At 37.5% G+C, this 23,106-nt stretch overlaps 1 protein-coding gene across 4 annotated transcripts in view; it reads left to right on the top strand.

Annotated features, from left to right (window-relative positions):
* SOBP (sine oculis binding protein homolog) overlaps positions 1–23,106 on the top strand; it is a 172,579-nt gene that overhangs the window by 5,723 nt on the left and 143,750 nt on the right. For all 4 annotated transcript variants that reach the window (XM_077998431.1, XM_015137029.3, XM_077998432.1 and 1 more), the window contains 2 exon segments: positions 7,526–7,664; positions 10,098–10,283. In XM_077998431.1, coding sequence (XP_077854557.1) covers positions 7,526–7,664; positions 10,098–10,283 — 325 coding nt within the window.

Below are 23,106 nucleotides of genomic sequence, written 5' to 3'. Positions count from 1 at the left end.
ATTATTAGAAGTAGTAGAAGGTATATCATCAAAATCCTTAAAGTCTAAAACTTCCTCTTGCGGAATGTGAATTTAGCCACACTTGTACTATCAAGCTGATAAGATTATTGAATATGTTCCTAAAGGAGAGGGGATATTACAAATTAGAAGAGGAAGGAAAAAAACACAGAAGACTTTGTTTTTGATAGTGCCCATTGAAGCATGTAAACAGACATGAAAGCATGTGGTAAGTGAGATTTGCTGAATGTATATTTTAGGATCTGTAGACCAATGGGTGTTAATATCTCTTATATAACCAAAGGCCTGTGGAACTCTGTGCTGCATTAAGGCTAGTGACTTTGGCACAGACAGGAAAACAATGTAACAAGTCTTGGTGATTTTTAAAGGCAGTTCTGCAGCTGTGAAAGGACACAGCTGCACACAGCTGTACACCTGCCATGCCTGCCACAGTGTTAGCCTGGGGGCTGGTATTCACAATTTCACAGCATTTGTTTGACCCTTTTAGGACATTTGATGTCCTGGCAGCAGATTAAAATGTGGGGACATGATTGTCTGCTCTGTATCATGACGAGACAGTAAAACACTGTACATTTTATATGCAGAACCACATGATTTTGGTTTCATATGCCAATTATATAGCCATCCAATTTAGGATATATCAATAAGAGAGTAAGACTTTCTTTTCCAGCATGTTCCAGGCCAGAGCTGGGTATTAGTGTTAATGATGTGTCCTCTGCATTAAAATCATTGTGTTGTGGCAAAGAACAATTCTGCAGAATGAGCCAAAATGGAGCATAGGAACCATCTTCAAAGAATTTCAAGCTTGAGAGCTGTAGTTCAGGTAAAAACAGCAGGGTTCAGTATGTAAAGTCTGCACTGAGAGTGGGAATCTGGCCACCCTTACTATTTCATGCACATTGATGACCCTCTAGTGGGTCATCTGTGGGGAGCGGCTCGTCCTAACTATACCATTGGATCCAGTGGGATCATAAATGAGGAAGTACTTTGTAATCTGCAAAGGGCTCTTCAAATATTTCTTTTGCACTATTTAAATTTTATGTCATGACCTTTTTCTTGGCAAAACCATAAAATAGAACTGATCCACTGGGTCTGTGTTAAGAAAGACAGCTCAGACTCAGCCCTGGGCCAGGCCTGAGAATAGAGCTAGAAACTGACTTCTAATCAGATTCAATTCCTGCTTCACTCTGGAACTTGAACAAGGCTTCTGCCTGTCTTCTGCAGATTCCCTTTCTTTATCTCTATTAATGAGTCCAATGATGCTTAATAGATATCTACCCCAGAAGTAAGTCAGAGCATATGGAGATGGAAAGGGAGATAAACTGTTTTCCAGAAATAACCATCATTCCACTATTCATAACCTTAACTAGCAGAGATAGTAGCATTTTTTGCCCCATGCTTTCGCAATTGTTTGGAATTGGGAGTTTCTTTTTCCTTTGAAAGCGTTTCTCATGTGCTCCACTTTCTTGGATAATGGGTGTCAGAATGTTTTGAAGTTAAGTAATGTAACCGACAAATCCTTTTTGTTGTCATTAGGACTGTGACTATAGCTGATGTAGTTGTCTGTGACTGAGACTATGTGTTAATTTTTAATTAAAACTAGTTTTTTATTTTTATGAAAATAATACATGGACATGACAAAAATAGTAGAGTAGGCAATAGAAATAAGCAAAAAGAAAAACAAAGCCTGTAATTTTCCCACCCAGATACAATTACTGTCAACATTTTGATTTATGTCTTTTTATGTCCTTTCTCTATATATGATATATAGTTTTTATAAAAAAAACTCATACTGTACTAACCTTCCTTTTAAAACTTAATATACTGTTAATAGCTTTTCGTGGCAATAAAAATTTATCTACAGTATTTATTTTAGTGGCAAAATAGTATTCCATTATATGCCCAAACTATAATTTATTTAACTAGAATTCCTATTGTTTGGCATTTAGTTTGTTTCTAAGAAAACAACACTGAGATAAACATTCCTGAAACATGCATATTCCCATAGCTATTTTCCTAGGATAGTTTCAACAGTCCCTAGAAGTAAAATTGCTAAGTCAAAGGGTATGTACAATTTTAAGGCTTTTAATGCATAGAGTCAAATTACTCTTTCTTACAGTTGTAGCAATTTAAATTCCCAATAGCATGAGAGTGCTTACTAATACTACATATTATAATTTTTAAGCTTTTACATACTTATTTTTAAAATCAGGTTTTCCTGAATTTTATTTGATCATTTCTCTGTAACTATGCATTTAAATAAATATTTGTGACTGGATTAAGTGCTAAGCATTATGTTAGGTGAGGCATAAAATGAAATTAAGGGTTCCTGCCCTCAGGTAACTTACATTGTATTTGAAATAGATGACATGTTTTACTAGAACTGGGACTTGCAGTGAAAATGGGAATGATGTTTATGGAGAGGGGAAGGGCATGACTTGCCCCTCATTGGGTGAGTGACTGGGGCCTCTTTGAATACTTCCTGCTGTCTTGGGTAGAATACAAATTTGAAAGCACATTGACATTCAGTTTTGCAAGGCCTGGTATGAAAAAATCAGTATCTATGTTTTAAAATCTATTTGTTGTTTTCAAAATAAATAAAATCACCAGTTCTTTTTGAAGATTTTGAAGTACTTGTGTTTCAGAGGTATTTTGAGAATTTGTAATTACTGCTATTTTCAAAGTGTTTTGAAATCAGCTCTTTATTATTTACCTGGTAAAATGTTCAATAAAAAATCACGTAGTGTCATTCACAGCTTCTCAGAAAGGAAAAAAAATCACGTAGGTTGAACTTTGACATTTGTACAGTACTTCCAGTTGAATAAGGAAGGTGTTTGATGAATATCCTGGCAGTTAAGATCCAACAAAAATGATTTTGCTGGTCTAGGAAGAACTCAGGAGGAGTAAAGAAATAGTAAAATTTCCTTTCCACCTGTCTTTCTGTGACCTTTTTGTTTTTGTTTTTATTTTAATTATCAGAAGAGATCATGCTTTCAGACTAAATGTTAGGATTGTCTTTTTTCCTTATGAACCCCTGGAGGTGAGAGAGGAGAGTTGGAGAGGGAAGGAAAGAGGCAGAGAAATTAGGTATTAGAAGTACAAAGCAGTTAGAGTTAGATGTAGTATCAAAACATTGTAAAATGAGGAGATTCCATTTTAATTGTGAATCTTGAGCACTCCTGTTAAGGAAAGTAGAGGTCAATGATCACATCCAAAAGCAAGCAAAGTCTCAACGTAAGTAGATATGCCCTATTTAGAAATCTCTTTATATATGATATTGACATCCTCTTGCGTGACATCTTTGCAGCTCTTCGATTGGTCCGGGAGGTAGCTTCTTTGGAATTATGGACACATTGGGAAGTACAGAATTTATAGTAGAAAGAGATCTGGCTTAAGAATTAGAAAATACGTATTTTAGTTTTGACTTTACTAGATCTCTCATGCCTGTCTTTTACCTTTTTGATGCTCTAATTTTCTGTCGTAAAAAGAGGATGTCATATAGGTTCACCAAAAGTTTATTGTGGAAATCAAATACCTAACACGTAGGGTTATTGAAAAGATCAGGAGAATTAAAAGATATAGAAACACTGTAAAGTGCTATAAGACTATTAGACATTATTATAATTACAGTGACCTATTTTCCAAATCCAAATTGGACCACATGGTTTGAGAGATTATTTTTGTGTCACTTCCAAGGTCAAGAAGCAGTCTGCAAAATGTAGTTCAAATGCCAAAATACTGAAATCTCTGGCACATTTTGATGATTTATGGGAGCAATGATAAAATATTTGAAATAGTGACTCAGTAAAATTCATGAGGTATGATCACTGTAATTATGAAATTTCTTTGCAAAAGGTATTTTTTTCTTTTATTTCTTGTATAAGTAGAAGTTCTTTGATTTTACAGAATCCTAAAACTGGGAGGGACTCTTAACAAAAGAGACTCTACTTCATTTCCTGCCCTAGGTCTCCAGGAGAAATGCTGGGTAAAGATTTTGGGGGAGGCAGATTTCATAACCTGCCTTAGTTCAGTGGCTTGTTTTATTACTGAACATCCTTATCTCAAAAATCTCTCTGCATTTTAACTACTATTACCTTTATTATTTTTCATATATATATGTATATATAAAAGAAACTTAGGAAGTGAATAACTTTTTAAATAGGAAATTCCTTTTTAAGGGATAATAATACAAAAAAATGCTGAAAAGTAACTGTTGTAATTCTCTGCTAGAAAGACTTGAAAATCTTTATAGGTCATAAACATTAAATTCATGTCTCAGAATATATTATGTTTCTTCAGGCACAGTAGCTCACACCTGTAATCCCAGCACTTTGGGAGGCTGAAGCAGGTGGATCACTTGAGGTCAGGAGTTTGAGACCAGCCTGGCCAACATGGTGAACCCTGTCTCTACAAAAATAGAAAAATTAGCTGGGCATGGTGGCTCGCGCCTGTACTCCCACCTACTTGGGAGGCTGAGGCACTTGAGCCCAGGAGGTGGAGGTTGCAGTGAACCAGGATTGTGCCACTGCACTCCAGTTTGGCCCACAGAGTGAGACCCTGTCTAAAAAAAAAAAAAAAAAAAAGGAAAAGGAAAAAGAATATGTTTCTTGGAGGATAATGTTAAAAATATATTTTATTTACTTTGGTTTAGCACCATAATGAACTATGACATCTAGCATCAAACTTCACCTTGAAATTTAAAATTAAAAATTTTTGATTCCTTGGAGTCCTTTGACTTCTTCATACAATAGTGTATACAACAGAAGTAATAGTCATTTCTTGTAACCGTACTACAAGAAACTTTGGTGATCATTTTCTCTTTCATCTTGCCCCTTTCGTGAAAGCTTTGAGATTTATGGCTTGAAGTTATATAAACCTTTGTTTTCTGCTTTTGTAGCAGTATATCAAAACATTAAGGTGTTTATTTTTATTTTCCATGACAAGAAAGGGAATGTTTTAGAGTTTATTTACCCTGACATTTATAGTAACTTGAAAATCATGGAATAGATCAAGTTCATATTGATTGTTCCATGAAGCCTCTGACTTTTCAGCACAAACCATAAACTAAACTGATGCAGTTTTGATGCTCAAATAATGTGAATTTGGTGTTAATATTCCAGCTGAGGTTTCAGTTTTTACCCAAATGTCTAAAACTTCTGGATCCCATCCCTGGAGCTGGTTCTGAAAGGCTGAATGGCTTTGCAGCTAGACTAAAACAAATCTATATCCTTGGCTAGAGGGTTGCTCCATGAATTAAGCATTCACAGCCTTTGTGTGACTTCAGAGGCTAGACAGAAACAGGAGAAAGTGGCACCCATAGATGACCGGTCTATAAAACTGGATATAGTCACTAGGGTATATGCAAAAGATATTTCGTCTTGGCACAGTTTTCTTAGAGATTGGGGCAAATGGCACACCGACCAATCGGATGGCTTGCATTTGGCTTTTAATGCTGTTGGGAATTGGTTTTTTGATGAAAAGTATAAGCCTCATCCTTGGAGATTTCTGCTGCCAGACCATTGATAGAGGACCTCTATTTGTGTGCCTAGGGATTGTCATTCTCAAGCCAGGCTCTCATCTCAGTGAAAGAAATTAGGTGTTGGGGAGACTGACGCCTCATTAAAGAGATCTCTTTTGATTTAGTGGGGCAGCGTTCAACCCAGTCCTCCTCAGTGATATTCCTAAAGTTGCTGAACTTATTATTCATATTGATCATATTTTTGTGCATTCATGAAAAGTATGTCTATTTAATGTGGACATGACCAGCCATCAGAGAGAATAAATGCCTCACTAAAGCTTGATATGACTGACTGTTGGCCTTGCGAATGGTAACACTGAATCAATCTGGCTAGTTTTTCTTAATGGTTAATACACTGTACCATCACAGATTGACCCAGTTGGAGTTCAGAGCTTAAGTGGGTACTAAAGCAAAAAACCTAGCATTCTGTGGGTAGTTTGAAATGCCAGGTTTGTTTTTGTGGAGTCAGTAGTGTAATGTCTTTTATTTTTTATGCAACCCCTGCTGAAATTTAAAGTCGTGAAATTCAAGAAAACATGGAACTCACACGTTGAGACTGTGCACACTCTGGCTTAGCCTTGGTGCTTTGTTTCAGGTATATAAATTATACATCGCAGTGTAATTCAGAAATGACAGCTTCTCAGAAGGATAATAAAAGATTCTTTGAGACACAAAGAAGTTTAGAATATATAGTTTTTCTAGCTCAGCTTAGGAAGCTCATGGTTCCCTGCCAGATAGGAATGTTTAAGGCACACACAAGCATTAAGGTCATTAACACACAGTCTTACATCTTGTTTCCAGATATAGCAATTGATAAGGTACTAAGATATAGTCACTTTAATGTAAGATATTAAATCTGTCCAATTATACTTATTATTTTCAAAGTATGATATCCATAACAACAGCAACAGTGATATTATCTTACATTTATGAATTGATTTATAGTTTATAAAATGTTTTCTTACAGTATCCCAAATCTGGGCTGGCTAGTAACTTTAAAGTTATTTGGTACTTTTATGTTACTTGTCAGAAGACAATCTTAGTGACCTTTGATTTTATGGAGAAAGAACCTGTCACTAATGAAGTTTATAAAGCAACTTATGCATTGATTTTTTTTAAAAAAATTTTGAGATGGAGCCTTGCTCTGTTGCCCAGGCTAGAGTGCAGTGGTGTGATCTCAGCTCACTGCAACCTCTGCCTCCCAGGTTCAAGCGATTCTCCTGCCTCTTCCTCCCGAGTAGCTGGGATTAGAAGTGTGTGCCACCAGGGCATTTTTTTGGTAGACATGGGGTTTCACCATATTGCCCAGGCTGGTCTTGAACTCTTCATCTCAAGTGATCTGTCCACCTCAGCCTTCCAAAGTGCTGGGATTACAGGCGTGAGCCACTGTGCCTGGCCTGATTTTTGAAAAAAACTCTTGCAGAAGGAAAAAAATAAAGAAAGACCCTTGTAACCTATTGTAACCTAGCTTTCTGTATGGTACTGTTAACAATTGTGAAATTTTTCTTTGTTGAAATTTGGCTTTATCTGCGATAAGAGTTATGTTAAGAAAACAACACCTAAATCAGAAAGCAATTTTAATTTAAATTGATCTGAACCACAAAAGGTTGTTTTCATTTTCAAAATCTTTTCTTAGCTGTTTTTGTGATTCACCTTTCAATATTTTTGTATTGATGTTAGATATAGACTTTATAGACTAATAAGCTAAAATATGACTTCCTATTCACAGGCAAAACAAATGTAGTACCTTATTATCTTATTATCTTTAAATTACAAATATCTGAAGCCCTGTCATAATTGAATGCATCATCCTAAGATTTAAAAACATTATCGTTTTTGAACATTATTTGAAAAATGAACACCACACTAGGGGAAGTGAGGCAGGGCAGCAAATAAATGGGGTAGGACAAGCAGAATTCAATTTATGCATTCTTTTCAAGTAGTTATTGATTATAGAAATAAGTAGTACTACCTATGCTTCTCTTTCAGAACTTTGCAGAAAACACCATGAATGAACTCCTTGGCTGGTATGGCTATGATAAGGTTGAATTAAAAGATGGTGAAGATATTGAATTCAGGAGCTACCCTACAGATGGGGAGAGCCGGCAGCACATTTCTGTTCTCAAAGGTAATGACATTTAATGTCCTTTTGTTCATGCAAAGAAGGATTAACTATCTCAACCTGCCAGAATTGAGTTGCTTTGGGACTCATTTTGTTGATTATGCCAATGGTTGATTTAAACATACATCCCCAATAGTGCTTTCCCATAAGCAGAATTCTGCAGAAATATAAAAGACAACATAAAACAAAAATAGACACAACTTAATCTCCTCCCAGCTATGGGAGAACTAGATAGGGACTAGCGACCTAAGTGCCATGGTCCTGCATACAGATTTAAAGAAAGGGACAGTGTTTGCTAACTAGAGTTTCCTGATGCCGTTGATAGATATCAGTTGTTGGGGACTGGGGCTTCTGTTAAGTGAAACGTTAGGTTTAGATCTTCAGACTGCTAGAGAGATTCACTGTTAGTTTGGTAATCCTCCTTCCTTTTTATTTTTTCAGTGGGAAATCTAAATGGTAGTACTATTTTTGTTTTGCTTGACGTTTTCATTCTTTCCCTGCCCCCACATACTTGAATAGGGTAAAAAGAGGAGTAAGAGAGTGGTAGATGATTAGAGCCTATATTACTCTTTAAGAATTTTTTAATCAAAGCCCAGCTAAAGAGTGAAAATTACAGAGCCTTGGCAGAGCTGAATTAACACCGATTCTACCAGTGGGTAGCAGTGCCAGATATCTCATGGGGGAAGTCTGTATGAATACTGAATTTATGAACCTAAATTAGGAATGAGAGCTTGCTTGTCAAAGAAGAGAAGTATGTGAAGAAGCAACCCATTTAAGGAACTTTAATAAAATGTGGTTAAGTAAAACAAATTGTACATCATCACTGGCAATTTGATCAATATTTGCATTGCATTCAAAATCTGTTGGCATAAACTACCTGTTCAAACATTTTATTTTCAGTCTTCAAGATAGAGCTTTCCCTTCATATATGCCAAGCAAGGAAATGTAATTGAGCTGTCCTGCAGGCAAGTGGAATTGAGTGTACATGACAAATTTTATGTTAAGCTTACTATAAAATTGTACACATCATGCTACGGAGATAGTATCATCAATTTCACTGTAAATGAAAAATGCACGTCATGAGTTTGTATTCTATAAACTAATAGCTCATATAATACTTGGCCTAGGTAATAATCTTTGCTTCTGGGGAACATACAGCATGCCAGGATATGCTATAGAAGGAAAAAGTTATTTACCGTGGTTGAGGTTTTTGTTCATTTGTTTTTTTTAAGTGATTCACATGCAAGGATACGATGTACAAAGCTCATATCATTGTAAGTTTTACAAATTTTTATTTTTGTTATTTTTTAATGGGTATTATCCATACCTTGTGAAGCATCACTTTTCTTCCCTGCTTCTTTCTCATTGGTTCATGTGATTATATTATGATACAAGTTTATAATACAGTGGGACCTAGTTACAATGCTGGAGGGCATGTTTTAGGCTTTCCCCTGGTAGCCAGAGAGCTATGTTTGCTGTATATCATGTTGTACATGGAAAAAAAGGTTAATTGCCTCTTAATTTTCTTTTCTTTCTTTCTTTTTTTTTTTTTTTTGGAGACAGAATCTTGCTCTGTCACCTAAGCTGGAGTGCAGTGGCGCGATCTCAATTCTCTGCAACCTCCGCCTCCTGGGTTCAAGCGATTCTTGTGCCTCAACCTCCCAAGTAGCTTGCATTACAGGGGTGTGCCACTATGCCTGGCTGATTTTTGTATTTTTAGTAGAGACTGGGGTCTTACCATGTTGGCCAGGCTGGTTTCAAACTCCTGGCCTTGAGTGGTTTGCCTGCCTTGGCCTCCTGAAGTGCTGGGATTACAGGCCTGAGCCATAGTGCCTGGCCACCTCTCAGTTTTGTTTTGTTTTGTTTTTGTTTTTTGAGATGGAGTCTCACTCTGTCTGGAGTGCAGTAGCATGATCTCAGCTCACTGCAACCTCTGCCTCCCAGATTCAAGTGATTCTCTTACCTTAGCCTCCCGAGTAGCTGGGACTACAGGCACACATCACCATGCCTGGCTAATTTTTTGTATTTTTAGTAGAGACGGGGTTTCACCATGTTGGCCAGGCTGATTTTGAACTCCTGACCTCAGGCGATCCATCCTCCTTGGCCTCCCAAAGTACTGGGATTACAGGCGTGAGCCACCTCGCCCAGCCACCACTTCTCAATTTTCTATGGAATTTTACAGTGCTAAAATTTATCACCATGATTCAACTGGAATATTAGCTATCATAGTGGAACAAATTATAAAGGAACCCGTTGGAAATTTATGGTAACCAGACTAAAAAGTTCCTGGATGAACTGGAGTTCTAGTACATTGTTTAAAGATTTGCAAGAAAAAATTTCTTTGGTTCATGGCCATTTTACTTGAGAAAATTAGGAAAAATTTAAGTCTACTGCATTATGTTCTTTGGTCATGTTGAATATGATTTTTTTCTTTTGCAGAAAATTCTTTGCCAAAACCAAAATTACCCGAGGACAGTGTTATTTCACCATACAATATAAGCACAGGCTATTCAGGGCTTGCCACTGGAAATGGACTCAGTGACTCACCTGCAGGGTCAAAGGATCATGGCAATGTGCCCATTATTGTACCTTTAATTCCACCACCTTTCATAAAGCCACCAGCAGGTAAGTCACTACTGGTGTTTTCAGTGATAACAATTCATAGAAAGTTGTTTTAACTATCTTATGAATAATTATTAAATGCTCAAGTTAACTTTGGTAGAGGCTGTCTTAGGGACCTTATAGGTAAGAAATGTTGATACAGGCATTACTTAGAGTATTATTGTCATATTAGGAAAATTTCCTTACCTACTACTACTTAGGCTATAAACTTTCAACTGACAATAAACCTTTTCTACCACTGACTACAAAACAATGTTATTTTCCTTCTCTGAAGTCATCTGTTTAAAATGAGAAAAAAACATAAAATGGTTTTTAAAAATAAGATATAGACAATGACTGTTTAGTAAGAAAAAAGTAACCATGGTTGGCCTGTAATCCCTGCACTTTGTGAGGCCAAGGTGGGCGGATCACCTGAGGTCAGGAGTTTGAGACCAGCCTGGCCAACATGATGAAACCCTGTCTCTACTAAAAATACAAAAAATTAGTATTTTGGGATTAGCTAGTAATCCCAGCTACTCCGGAGGCCGAGGCGGAAGGATCGCTTGAACCTGGGAGGCAGAGGTTGCCGTGGGTCGAGATCGCGCCACTGCACTCCAACCTGGGCAACAAGAGCACAACTCCGTCTCAACAAAAAGAAAAAGTAACCACGGTTGAACTGGGTGGTGCATAAGGAGGGCCGCCTCTCCTCTGGGGTCTCCTGAGGGGAGGGATAGTTTTATAAAAGGGCATGTGGCAGGCTTGTTCTTCTACATGCCTTCCTCGAAATCTACTAGAGAAACCACCTAGATTAAGCTTGTCCAACCTGTGGCCCAACACAAATTTGTAAACTTTCTTAAAACATTACAAGTTTTTTTTTGAGATTTAATTTTTTTTTTTTTTTTTCCGAGACGGAGTTTCACTCTTCTCGCCCAGACTGGAGTGCAGTGGCGCTATCTTGGCTCACTGCAACCTCTGCCTCCAGAATTCAAGTGATTCTCCTTCCTCAGCCTCTCAAGTAGCTGGGATTACAGCCACTCACCACTGTGCCTGGCTAATTTTTATATTTTTAGTAGATACGGGGTTTCACCATGTTGGCCAGGCTGGTCTTGAACTCCTGACCTCAGGTGATCCACCTGCCTCGGCCTCCCAAAGTGCTGGGATTACAGGTGTGAGCCACCATGCCGGGCCCTAAAACAATTTTTTAATCTCTTCAGCTATCGTTATTGTTAATGTATTTTATGTGTGGCCCAAGACAAGATAATTATTCTTCTAATGTGGCCCAGGGAAGCTCAAATGTTGGACACCCCTGAAGATTATGTATCTTCTCCACACAGAGTTCTAATTCCTGGAAACCTCTCTGATAGTTTTTTCTTTTCTTTTCTTTTTTTAATGGAAATCTTTCACTTGTATGAGAATGTAATTCATTCTTTTATATTTCCTGAAAATTAGATGGCAGTGTATTAGATCTAGATGGCAGTGGGCTGAGTGTTATGTGATATTGCAAGCTGGGCTATAGGTATGTTTCACACAGAGAAGTTAAATAATATTGTATCTGGCTCGCTATAAAATGTTGGAATCATCCTAGAGTGTTTAGTTGTAATGCTGGTTATTTTTCTGTGTGTTGAATTGAACAATGATAAAACTGAGTTTCAACAGCAGTACTTACTATAACATACTAAAGCTAATGTTTGTGTTTTTATTAGGGAAGATAGGTATTTGGTTATGCGTCCATAAACAGTGAAGAAATTTGTAGATACAAGTTCCTCGGCTTATGTTATAGATATACTTGCACTGTATTCTAAGTGTTACTCTCATTTTCCTTCATGGTTCCTGCTACATTCTTTTGCTTGGTCTGCTACATTTTAGCAGTAAAAATGTCCCTTCAGCCTGGCATGGTGGCTCACGCCTGTAATCCCAGCACTTTGGGAGGCCAAGGCGAGTGGATCACCTGAGGTCAGGAGTTCAAGACTAGCCTGGCCAACGTGGAGAAACCCTGTCTCTACTAAAACTGTGAAAATTAACCGGGTGTGTTGGCGGGCACTTGTAATCCCAGCTACTCGGGAGGCTGATGTAGGAGAATTGCTTGAGCCCAGGAGGTGGAGGCTGCAGTGAGCTGAGATCATGCCACTGCACTCCAGCCTGGGTGACAGAGTGAGACTCCATCTCAAAAAAAAAAAAAAATGTCCTTTCATATTGAGGCCTTAGATATGTCATTAAAATCCATTTACCTGTCAAAATCACTTGTAATTGTATTTGTCTACTAATTGCTAATGTAATTGGTGTATCACATAAAGTTTGCCTTACTAATGTCCCTATTCTTCTTTGGTTGATTGTTTTGTGATATAGAGGGGTCCATATTTATTTCCCAAGGACCAAAGACATATTTTACATAGGCCAAGTGGGAAAAAAAGGGTAACTGATTTTGTAAATGTACAGTTTATGTTTGAATATATGCCCAGTGGCTTAGGGGAGGGGAGATGATGATGAGGGTATCAATAAGGTAGTATGAGTAAGTGACAATTACATGGGGTTCAGATTTAGACAGATTGGGTTCAAATCTAGGCCTTGTCACATACCACCTCTTTGAACGCGGACAAGTTATATAAGCTCTCTTCCCTTCAGTTTTCTCATCTGTAGAATGGGGATCCCAGCCCTACCTCATGTGGTTGTTGTCAAGATGAGATAAGAAAATGTATGTAAGGCTGGGCGTGGTGGCTCATGCCTGTAATCCCAGCACTTTGGGAGGCCAAGGTGGGTGGATCACCTGAGATCAGGAGTTCGAGACCAGCCTGACCAACATGGAGAAACCCCGTTTCTACTAAAAATACAAAATTAGCCTGGTGTGATGGCACATGCCTGTAATCCCAGCTACTAGGGAGGCTGAGGTAGGAGAATCGCTTGAACCTGGGAGGCGGAGGCTGCGGTGAGCCAAGATCGCACCATTGCATTCCAGCCTGGGCAAGAAGAGTGAAACTCCATCTCAAAAAGAAAATGTATGTAAAGCCCTTAGCATAGTGCCTGCCACACAAAACCAGACCTTTTTTCTTTTTTTCTGCCCTAGAGTTATCATGCAAATAAATTGTGCATAAGAAGGTGTACATCCAAATGCAAATTGATCTCTAAGATTTATTTGAGCAAAGCAAACAGCTTTAGAAATTAGCATAGCTGAGGCTAACATAAGTTTGGCATGCCAAAAAACCTGCCCTGGAGTTTCCTGGTGAGCCAGCCACGTGGAATTCAAGCACACAGCTCCTATTTAACTCTAATTCCACATCAGATCAGGAAATAAATATGTGAAGGGACAGAGGCCAAAAATTGAGCCTTGAAAGTCTTAGATGTAGGAACTCTGAGGAATTAGAAGCCAGAGTAACTGAACACCAGTGGTTTTATTGGTTTTGTGCTGTCTTCCATGGAATTCCAAGGCGCTCATCTGTTGAAAATAAAATGTAGGGAAGGACATGTTTAATTTTCTGTCTCTGCTCTCAACTTTGATTCTGTCCTACTCAAGGGTTCTATATGACAAGACAAAGATACAAAAAGATTCTCTACTTTTAAGGAGCTTATTCTCTTAGTTACCAAGCAGGAACTTATAGGAAAGTTGAATTTTGATTTAGTCATACTATCTAGGGCAGGGGTCTGCAAACCTTTTCTGTAAAGGGTCAGATAGTATTTTAGACTTTTTAGACCATACTGTCTCTATCACAACTACAGAGCTCTTCTGTTGTAGCAGAAAGGCAGCCATAGATAATATAGAAAGAAATGGGTGTGGCTGTGTTCCAATAAAGCTTTATTTACAAAGAAGACAGTGGGCCGGGTTTGGCCCAGGGCATAATTTGCTGCTTGTGCTAGGGTAAGATTAGCCAAAGTCTCCTGATAGCAGGAAGGTGACTAGAGTTTCAAAGAGTCAGACTGTGGACTTTGCTGAGGTGCACTGTGTAATATTTCAAGAAAGGAAGTACAAGGGCAGGAAAATAGTGAGTTTTCAGGGTGTTTGGTGAGCTCTGTCACAATATTTGTTGAATAAATGAATGAATGACTGATACTCAAATCTTATTGCACATATATAAGCATTTCACTGAGAAAATACTAATGTTTTGTCTGGATTAGTCCCAACCTGTTTGACCTTGACCACAGCTTCCTTGATAGTGAAATGAGGATTCCATCACTCTTAATTATCCGTGGCTAAAGTCAACAAATTATCCAGAACTTCCATCTAGTGAATCATTTTAACTCTTCCATTGCTGAAACTTTTACCAGAGTTGTGATTCAAGGTAATTGAGTTGAGATATGCTGTCAGTTTTCTAGCTGTATGTAGGTTAATGTGGCATTCCTGTGGGGAAACAAATAAAGGGTACAGTGGCTAGGAGCAAAAGGCCCCTTGATAATCAGCCCTTGAATAATTTAGCGTTGACTGTATCATGCAAGTTCACCTCTCCATATAGGGAAGATGAGGATCACATGTATGCTTTGGATTCCTGTGTTAGTGTTCAAATTACTGTAAACTGGCTATGTGAAAATGCTAATAATGCCTTTTATTTTATTAAATTTTTTAGACTTTATGAAATTTATTCACATTGATTATTTTATTTAATTTGGGCTTCATATAACTCTGGGAAATAGCATGTTAGATATTGAATTTAAAGAGCTGAATTCAAATAGGGTTAAATGGCTTTTTCAAGGTCACATGGCTTCTAAGTACTTGAGCCAAGACTGGTACTGAAGTCTTCTGACTCCTAATCCAAAATTCTTTTTAATGTAAATTGCCTTTTAGCATATTCTTACAAAATTTCCCTAGATTGTATCAGAATAATAATGCCTATTAATATATTACTTCCAGATACCCCAATGACAGGACATACACTCTCTTCCTGCTAAAAGTTACTTTTTCAAGTCCACATTTTTGGGGATACTCGATGAGTTCTTCCCTAACCCTGAGAATCTGTGGTTCTATAAACGTGGATGGCCCATAGGGGTAAAATTTTACAGTTCTTGCCATCATGAGGCAAGATGCTTCTCTTTGGGGTTACCAGAGGGCTCCATCCAGTCAGGCACTGTTTCCCAAGCATGTGTTTCATGTGCTGGGGCAGGCTTACCACTGGATCCCATCCATGTCTTGGCAGCCAGTGGGCCCAGTGGAATACTCATTATTGGGAACACGGTGATACTGCATTCACTTGGATTTCCACTCTCCTTTCTCACAGCTGCATACAGAATTGTGGGTGTAGCTTACTTCTGGGCCTGGAGAATTGCTCTTCTGGCCCTACCTTCCCTTTTCTCTGGAGAAGGGGAGCTCCCGTGTCTTGGTGGTTACCACAGCATTGACCCTGCTCTGGCCGCACATGTGTGCATTCATCTTCCAACTCTGTGCTGCCTTTCCCCCAACAGAGACAGCCTCTGGCCCTTGGTATAGTTTGTGACATCACAGGCATTACTATGGTAACAGATGTGTTATAAACACAGGATAATAGCTTTGCTTTTGCTTTCCCCATCCCCCGCCCCCATGCAGTGAAGGGAATCACCATGATCCTTAAATAATAATCACAGACTTTTTTGCAGACTCTAGGAAATGAACAGAATAAGGCTTTGCCATATAGGCAAGCCATGAAGAAAACTGTTATAAGAATATTAGAAAATAATAAAAGTATTGACCAACACTTTCTTTTTGTGCAAACACGTCTTTATTCTTTCAGTTTGAACAAATGTAAAAACCTCCTTTGCTAATTTAAAAAATCACATCATGAACATAATCTGAAGTGGCAAAAAATATATCAGAGAGAATTTTGAAAGATAGGTTAATTAAACTGTAACTTGGCTGTAATTCATCTCATGTTAGAGACTTTAGCATGGGTTCAACCCTTTGAGACTTCATTCAAAGATGATCATGCCTGTAAAGGGCTTAGGCATGGATTGTAAGAACTGTGCTGTAGTGAGTCTTCATTAAGATATTTGGCCTTCTCTGATTTTAATTGAGCATTAAATTTGGTCCCCTCCAAGTTTGATGATTGAGGTAAAGCACTAAGAAGGGATTTTGGATACACATCTTTGTCAAAGGCCTTATAATGGTCTTCACTGCTTTACAAGTGTAATAGCGCTTGGCTGCATTGACTGGCCATCAGTTTTCTGCAGTGGTAGGGCAGGTTTGGGTCTCCCCACCTTGTCAACTTCTGGTCAAAGTAGCCAGGGTAGACCCTGGCCCAGTTGAGACTCAAACCAGGACTTTTTCCCCTCTAGTTTCGGGTTTGCTCCATGACAACATTTTGCTCCCAAGAATTTTTTTTTAAATTAATAAAACTATCAGTGTGATTGTTTTTGTTCATGAGGAAAAATGAAATGAAGCAACTTTTTCTAGTGAGAGCTTTCCTCCTGCAGAAAACACTGTATACCTAGAAAACCACATTTTAGATCTGAATCTTTTGACAGGTTTTCCCAGAGGCTTACAACTTGCCTATTCCAAGTCCAGAATCCCTGTAAATCTCTGAATACTTTAAAATGAAATGAAATGTGAAAAAAAGAGGGAATATACTTCTCTTTATGCATTTATGTGGCAGTCTTCAATGAAGTGTCTTTTACCTCAAATGAAAAGTGCCCTTATTCTTATTTCTTACCATGTTCGCACATTTGAAGTAAAAGGAAGAGCATGTCCACATGGCCCACACAGGTTTGTGTGGAGCAAGATAAGATCAATCCCCTAAAACCAGCTTGATTTCCTGTGTGCAGAAATGTCTTGTCTTTCTTTGAAAACAATGACCATTTCCTGTCCTCCAGGATGGTTTGCTTTTCAGTTAGTTTCCAAATTTGAGTTCCATTATAGTCAGGGAAATATGATATATTTTTTCAGGCAAATCTTGAAATTCCTAAGGGGTTATAAGAACTGGGCTCTAAGGAACCATTAGCTTAACGGAGAATATGGAAACAGTCACGTGATCTGCTAACCTCTGTATATAGCTGAGTAACCCACAGTTAATAAGCATGTTACTTTTTGGCTTTTATAATTCCGACATGGAGTTGTACTTGCAGGGAAATGGGAATGAGAATGTGGTTTGCATTATGGTTATTATTTATTTTATCTGTTATTCAATATTCTTGGGGCTTGCATATGATGATGTGTTCCAAATAGCCATTGAGAAAACAGGATTTAATCAAAATTGCTTTGGACTTTATTTGTCCAACTTTAAAAATATGATTATTAAATAAAATTACCTAGAGTTAATGGGATTGGGATGACTTACTATTTATGAACCAGTTGCAATTCTCAAAAAAAAAAAGAAAGAAAGAAAAAGAGTTCACTGAACCCTCAGTTTTCCCAATCACTTAGGATAAGGACAGGAGGAATTAATGATGAATGGCAGAAATAAGAGTACTTAATAATGTAATGATATAATCTCATCATAGCTAATAGTTTCTGAGCATGTATTATGCGTTGTGCTAATAGATTTATGTCATTTAATTTTCACAACTCTATGTGGATGCTATTATTAACCTTGTTTTACAGATGAGAAAACTGAGGCCCAGAAAAGTTGAGCAACTTGCCTGAGGTTACACAGATACTGAGTGGCAGAGCTGATATTTGAACCTATACATTATGTCTCCTTAGCCTATATCCTTAACCACTGGATTATCCAAAACACTATGCCAGTATTTCAGTCAGTTAAGTATATACTGAATGTTCTTTACATTGTGCTAGAAATACAGATATATGTCATCATCCGTGACTACCAAGAACTTAATAGTACTGTTGGCATATGATCAAAACATCATTCTAGTTTGACTTTGGAATGTATGATATAATTTTAGTTGCATATGGAGGGTGGATGGTAGGACTACAAGGGTAATTAAAGTGGAGTAGCAAAAAGTCTATAGGCAGATAATCAATAACTGTTATATTTATACAGTTGAGGGGAAATGGTGCCTGAAACTTAATATAGGCTAGAAGATAGTAATTTAAAATTCAAAGTGATAAAAAAAGATCCAAAATGAAACCTGAAAATGTTAGCCACTATGATGTGGGTCCTGCTTTATTGTTCTCTTTATAGTTAAGGGTTCTTGAAAGTGTGTAAGGCATATTTTAGTGTGTTCTGTCATTTTTAATGCCAGATGAAATGTATAATTTGAGTGGTAGCATGATGTGGTGAAGACTGCCAGAGCAAGAACCAGGAGACCTGGGTTGCTAATGCCAGCTCTGCCATTTATTGGCCATGTAATCTTGAATAAGGTAGTTTCTCTAAGCATTAGTTTCCTTGTCTGCAAAATGATGTGGTTAGCTTAGGTGATCTGTTACTTCCCTATATTTATAAAATCCTTATTTTGTGACTTGTATGGTTAGTTGCTCTCCTGATTTTATGATTTGAGGGGGTATGTTTTAATATGCTTTGATATGTACTTGTTAATTGAACAGATATAAAGCAAACTGCGTATATGTATAGTTATAGCAGCCAGAAGTCTGATGAAAGATTTATGCTGCTTGGGACAACTTTTAATGATTGTTACTTTTTACTTTGAACAAATAGTGAATGAAATAATAAGATTTAACATTTTTTAAGACACCAAGTGCTAGAAAATATGAAATGTGAGTAAATAAAAAGGTTCATATGCTATTAGAACTAATCATTTTGATGTTATGCATAGTGATTACTAGAATAATTCCCAGAGTTTCTTTGACAGAGACATCACATTAGTTTAACTTACCAAAACAGACAGAAGAAATAGAAAACTTGAGTAGTCCTATATCTATTGAAGAAATAAAATAATTGAATCTTTTCTACAAAGAATATTCCAGACCTAGATGGCTTCAATGGTAAATTCTATGAAACATTTAAGAAAAACAACAACAACAACAACAAAACCAAAACAACAACAACAAAAAAGAAGTTGGAGAAACTTTTTCAGAGAATAGGAGAAGAAATAAATACTTAGGCCGGGCGCGGTGGCTCAAGCCTGTAATCCCAGCACTTTGGGAGGCCGAGACGGGCGGATCACGAGGTCAGGAGATCGAGACCATCCTGGCTAACACGGTGAAACCCCGTCTCTACTAAAAAAAAAAAAAAAAAAAAAAAAAACAAAAAAAAACTAGCCGGGCGAGGTGGCGGGCACCTGTAGTCCCAGCTACTCGGGAGGCTGAGGCAGGAGAATGGCGTGAACCCAGGAGGCGGAGCTTGCAGTGAGCTGAGATCCGGCCACTGCACTCCAGCCTGGGCGACAGAGCGAGACACCGTCTCAAAAAAAAAAAAAAAAAAAAGAAATAAATACTTAGACTTATTTTATGATCTCAGCATAACATTGATCACATTACATGCCAAGGTCATTGTAAGTAGGGGAAACAATAATTTAATGTAATTTTATTACATTAAAATTGAAAACTTCTGGCTGGGTGTGGTGGCTCACACCTGTAATCCTAGCACTTTGGGAGGCCAAGGTGGGGGGATCACCTGAACTCAGGAGTTTGAGACTGGCCTGGGCAACATGGCAAAATCCTGTCTCTACTAAAAATACAAAAATAAGCTGGGCATGGTGGCACATGCCTGTAGTCCCAGCTACTTGGGAGGCTGAGGCATGAGAATTGCTTGAACCTGGGAGGTAGAGGTTATAGTAAGCCAAGATTACAACACTGCACTCCAGCCTGTGTGACAGCAAGACTCTGTCTCAAAAAAAAAAAAAAAAAAGGAAAACTTCTGTTCATCCTGAACATTGATGCAAAAATACTGAGCAAAATTATAGCAAACCAAAGCCAATAATATATACAAAATGTTAATACATATGACTATTTAGATTTTTTTTTCTAGGAATGCAAGGTTGGTTTAAATTTTAAAAATCAGTCAATATAATTAACGAAGTAAAACCTCTGTTAAGGTAAAACCGTTAACAGAATAAAGTAATAGCTGCAGCAGCAATTTTGATAAAATTTAGCACTATAAATGATTTAAAAAACTTTTGGCAAAGGAGGAATAGAATGGAACTTCCTTAATCTGTCCAGAGGTATCCACAGAACACTCCACAGCCAATATTATACTTAATAGTGAAGTATTGAAAACTTTCCTCTTGATACCAAGAATGAGATTAAGATGACCATTATTGACCAGGCACAGTGGTTCCTGCCTGTAATACTAGTACTTTAGGAGGCCGAGGCGGGCAGATCACTTGATGACAGAAGTTCGAGAACAGCCCAGCCTTCAGGGCAAAACCCAGTCTGTACTAAAAATACAAAAATTAGTAGGGTGTGGTGGTGTGCTCCTGTAATCCCAACTACTCGGGAGGATGAGGTGGGAGAATTACTGGTACCCAGGAGGCAGAGGTTGCAGTGAGTGGAGGTTGTGGTGAGCTGGGATTGCACTATTGTACTCCAGCCTGGGCAACAGAGCGAGACTCTGTCTCAGAAAAAAAAAAAAAGAAAAAAGAAAAGAAAGACCAGTATCTCCCACTTATATTCAATTTTGTACTGGTATTAACAGACAATTATTTAATAAGGAAATAAAAAGAAGTAGGAAACTCAAGATTTGTAAGATAGAAATGCTATTTTGTATAGACCTCCCTATAGTCAATCTGCAGGTTAACTATTATAATTCACGACTCAATTTATCAAAGTCTCTAAACACTGTCAATATCTGCATATCAATTATATCTCTATATTCCAGCCATAAAAATTTCAAAAATGAACCTTAAAATATAATTTAAAATAGTATTAGACACATCAAATACCTAGGAAAATAATCGCACAAAATATGTGTAAGATTGTTACACAGAGAATCATAAACATTGCTGAGAGAAATTAAAGAAGACCTAAATGAATAGAGGGACATGCCATGTTTATAGATTAGAGACTAACTATTGTAAAGAGGAAGATTCCTCCCAAATTGGCTTTATATGTTTAAATCTAATTCTGATAAAAATCCTGCATAAAATTTTGTGGAAATTAAAAAGTTGTTTTTAAAATGTATATGGAGATGCACAGGAGCAAAAATAGTTCAATCTTGAAGAAAAAAATAAAATTGGAAGACTTATACTCTTAGATATCAAGATTTATTGTAAGGACAGAATAATTATGATAGTAGGCAACGATGCAAGGATATGTGTGTAAACAATTACAACAAGAGTCCAGAAACAAATCTAAATTGATACTTGACTCATGATAAATATATTAGTCAGCTCAGGCTGACATAAAATACCATAGACTGGGTAGCTTAAACAACCAAAATTATTTTCTCACAGTTCTGGAGACTGGAAATCAAGATCAGAGTACCAGCAGGGTCAATGTCTGGTGAAGGCTGTCTCGTTGGAGTGTAGATCACTGCCTTATTACTATGTCCTCATGTGGTGAAGGGAGAGAGAGAGAGAACAGGCTCTCTGCTGTCTCTTCTCATAAGGGCACTAATCCCACTGGACAAGGGCCCCATCCTCATGATCTCATTTAACACTAATTATCTTCCAAAGGCATCATCTCCAATTGCCATCATATTGGGGGTTAGAGCTTCAACATGTGAATTTGGGGGACACACAAACATTCAGTCTATAATGACAAAGATGACATGGTAGAGCAGTGGAGAAAGGATGGTCTTTTCAATAAATATGTTTATGGAAAAAAATGTATGTTGATTCTCTACTTCACGTCATTCATAAAAAGTTCTACATGAATTGTTGATCTAAATGTGACAGGTAAAACAATAGAGCTTCTAGGGAATACCTAGGGGAATATATTTATGATCTTGAATACACCAATATTTCTTAAACTACATACATAAAGCACTAACCATAATGGAAAAAGTTAATTAAATATAATAAAATTAAGAATGTTTGTTGATTTTTAAAAATCTTTCAGGTTGCTTGGTGGATACAATGTGCATTATTCCAGTGATGGATACACTGAAGGCCTTGACTTCACCACAGTGCAATGTATCAATGTTGTTAAATTGTACTCATATCCCGTGAATTTATACAAATAAAAAAAGAAAAAAATCTTTCAAAAGAATGAAAAAACGAATCACTGAGTACCAGATGATGTTAGTAATGCATTTCCCTATAAAAGACTCATATTGACAATGTATAAGGAACCTCTGTCAATAAAAATAAAACAGCTCAATAGAAAAATGGGCAAAAATGTAAACGGGCCCTTCATCAAAGAAAATATCCAAGTTATCAATAAACATGAAAAGTTTTTCAATCTCATTACTCATTAGGGACATCAGATTTGAAATCATAGTGAGACCCCAGTAAACACATATGAGAATGGCAAAAATGAAGAAGACTGACAATACCAAGTTTGAGGAGGATATGGAACAACTGGGACTCTCATGCATAGCTGGTGAAAGTGTAAATACATATAACCACTATTGAAAGCTGATTGGCAATATCTATGAATGCTGAACATACACATATGCAATAATTTATACAATTAAGTATTCTTGAAAATGTATAAGGCAATAATTCTGTCTTAGGTATGTTCTCAACACAAATGTGTATATATGTGAGCCAAAGGCACATAAAATAATCTTCATAGCATTTATTCATAATAGCTAAAAACTGGGAACAACCCAAATGTTCACCAGCAATCAAAAAATACAAAAAACTAGCCGGGCGAGGTGGCGGGCGCCTATAGTCCCAGCTACTCGGGAGGCTGAGGCAGGAGAATGGCGTGAACCCGGGAGGCGGAGCTTGCAGTGAGCTGAGATCCAGCCACTGCACTCCAGCCTGGGCGACAGAGCGAGACTCCGTCTCAAAAAAAAAAAAAACAAAAAAAAAAAAAACAAAAAAAAACATACACTTGGGATTCCTTAGATGGGCTTAGGTGGGTATGTGTAGGTCCTGAAGTTGACTGTGAAATTGTGTATATATCATATGTGCACAATTTAGGAAAGGC

This window comes from Macaca mulatta, chromosome 4 (assembly GCF_049350105.2).
Source record: "Macaca mulatta isolate MMU2019108-1 chromosome 4, T2T-MMU8v2.0, whole genome shotgun sequence".
In the NCBI taxonomy this organism is placed as follows: Eukaryota; Metazoa; Chordata; class Mammalia; order Primates; family Cercopithecidae; genus Macaca; species Macaca mulatta.
The sequence above is the reverse complement of the archived record's forward strand: the minus strand, read 5'-3'. Positions and strand labels throughout refer to the sequence as shown.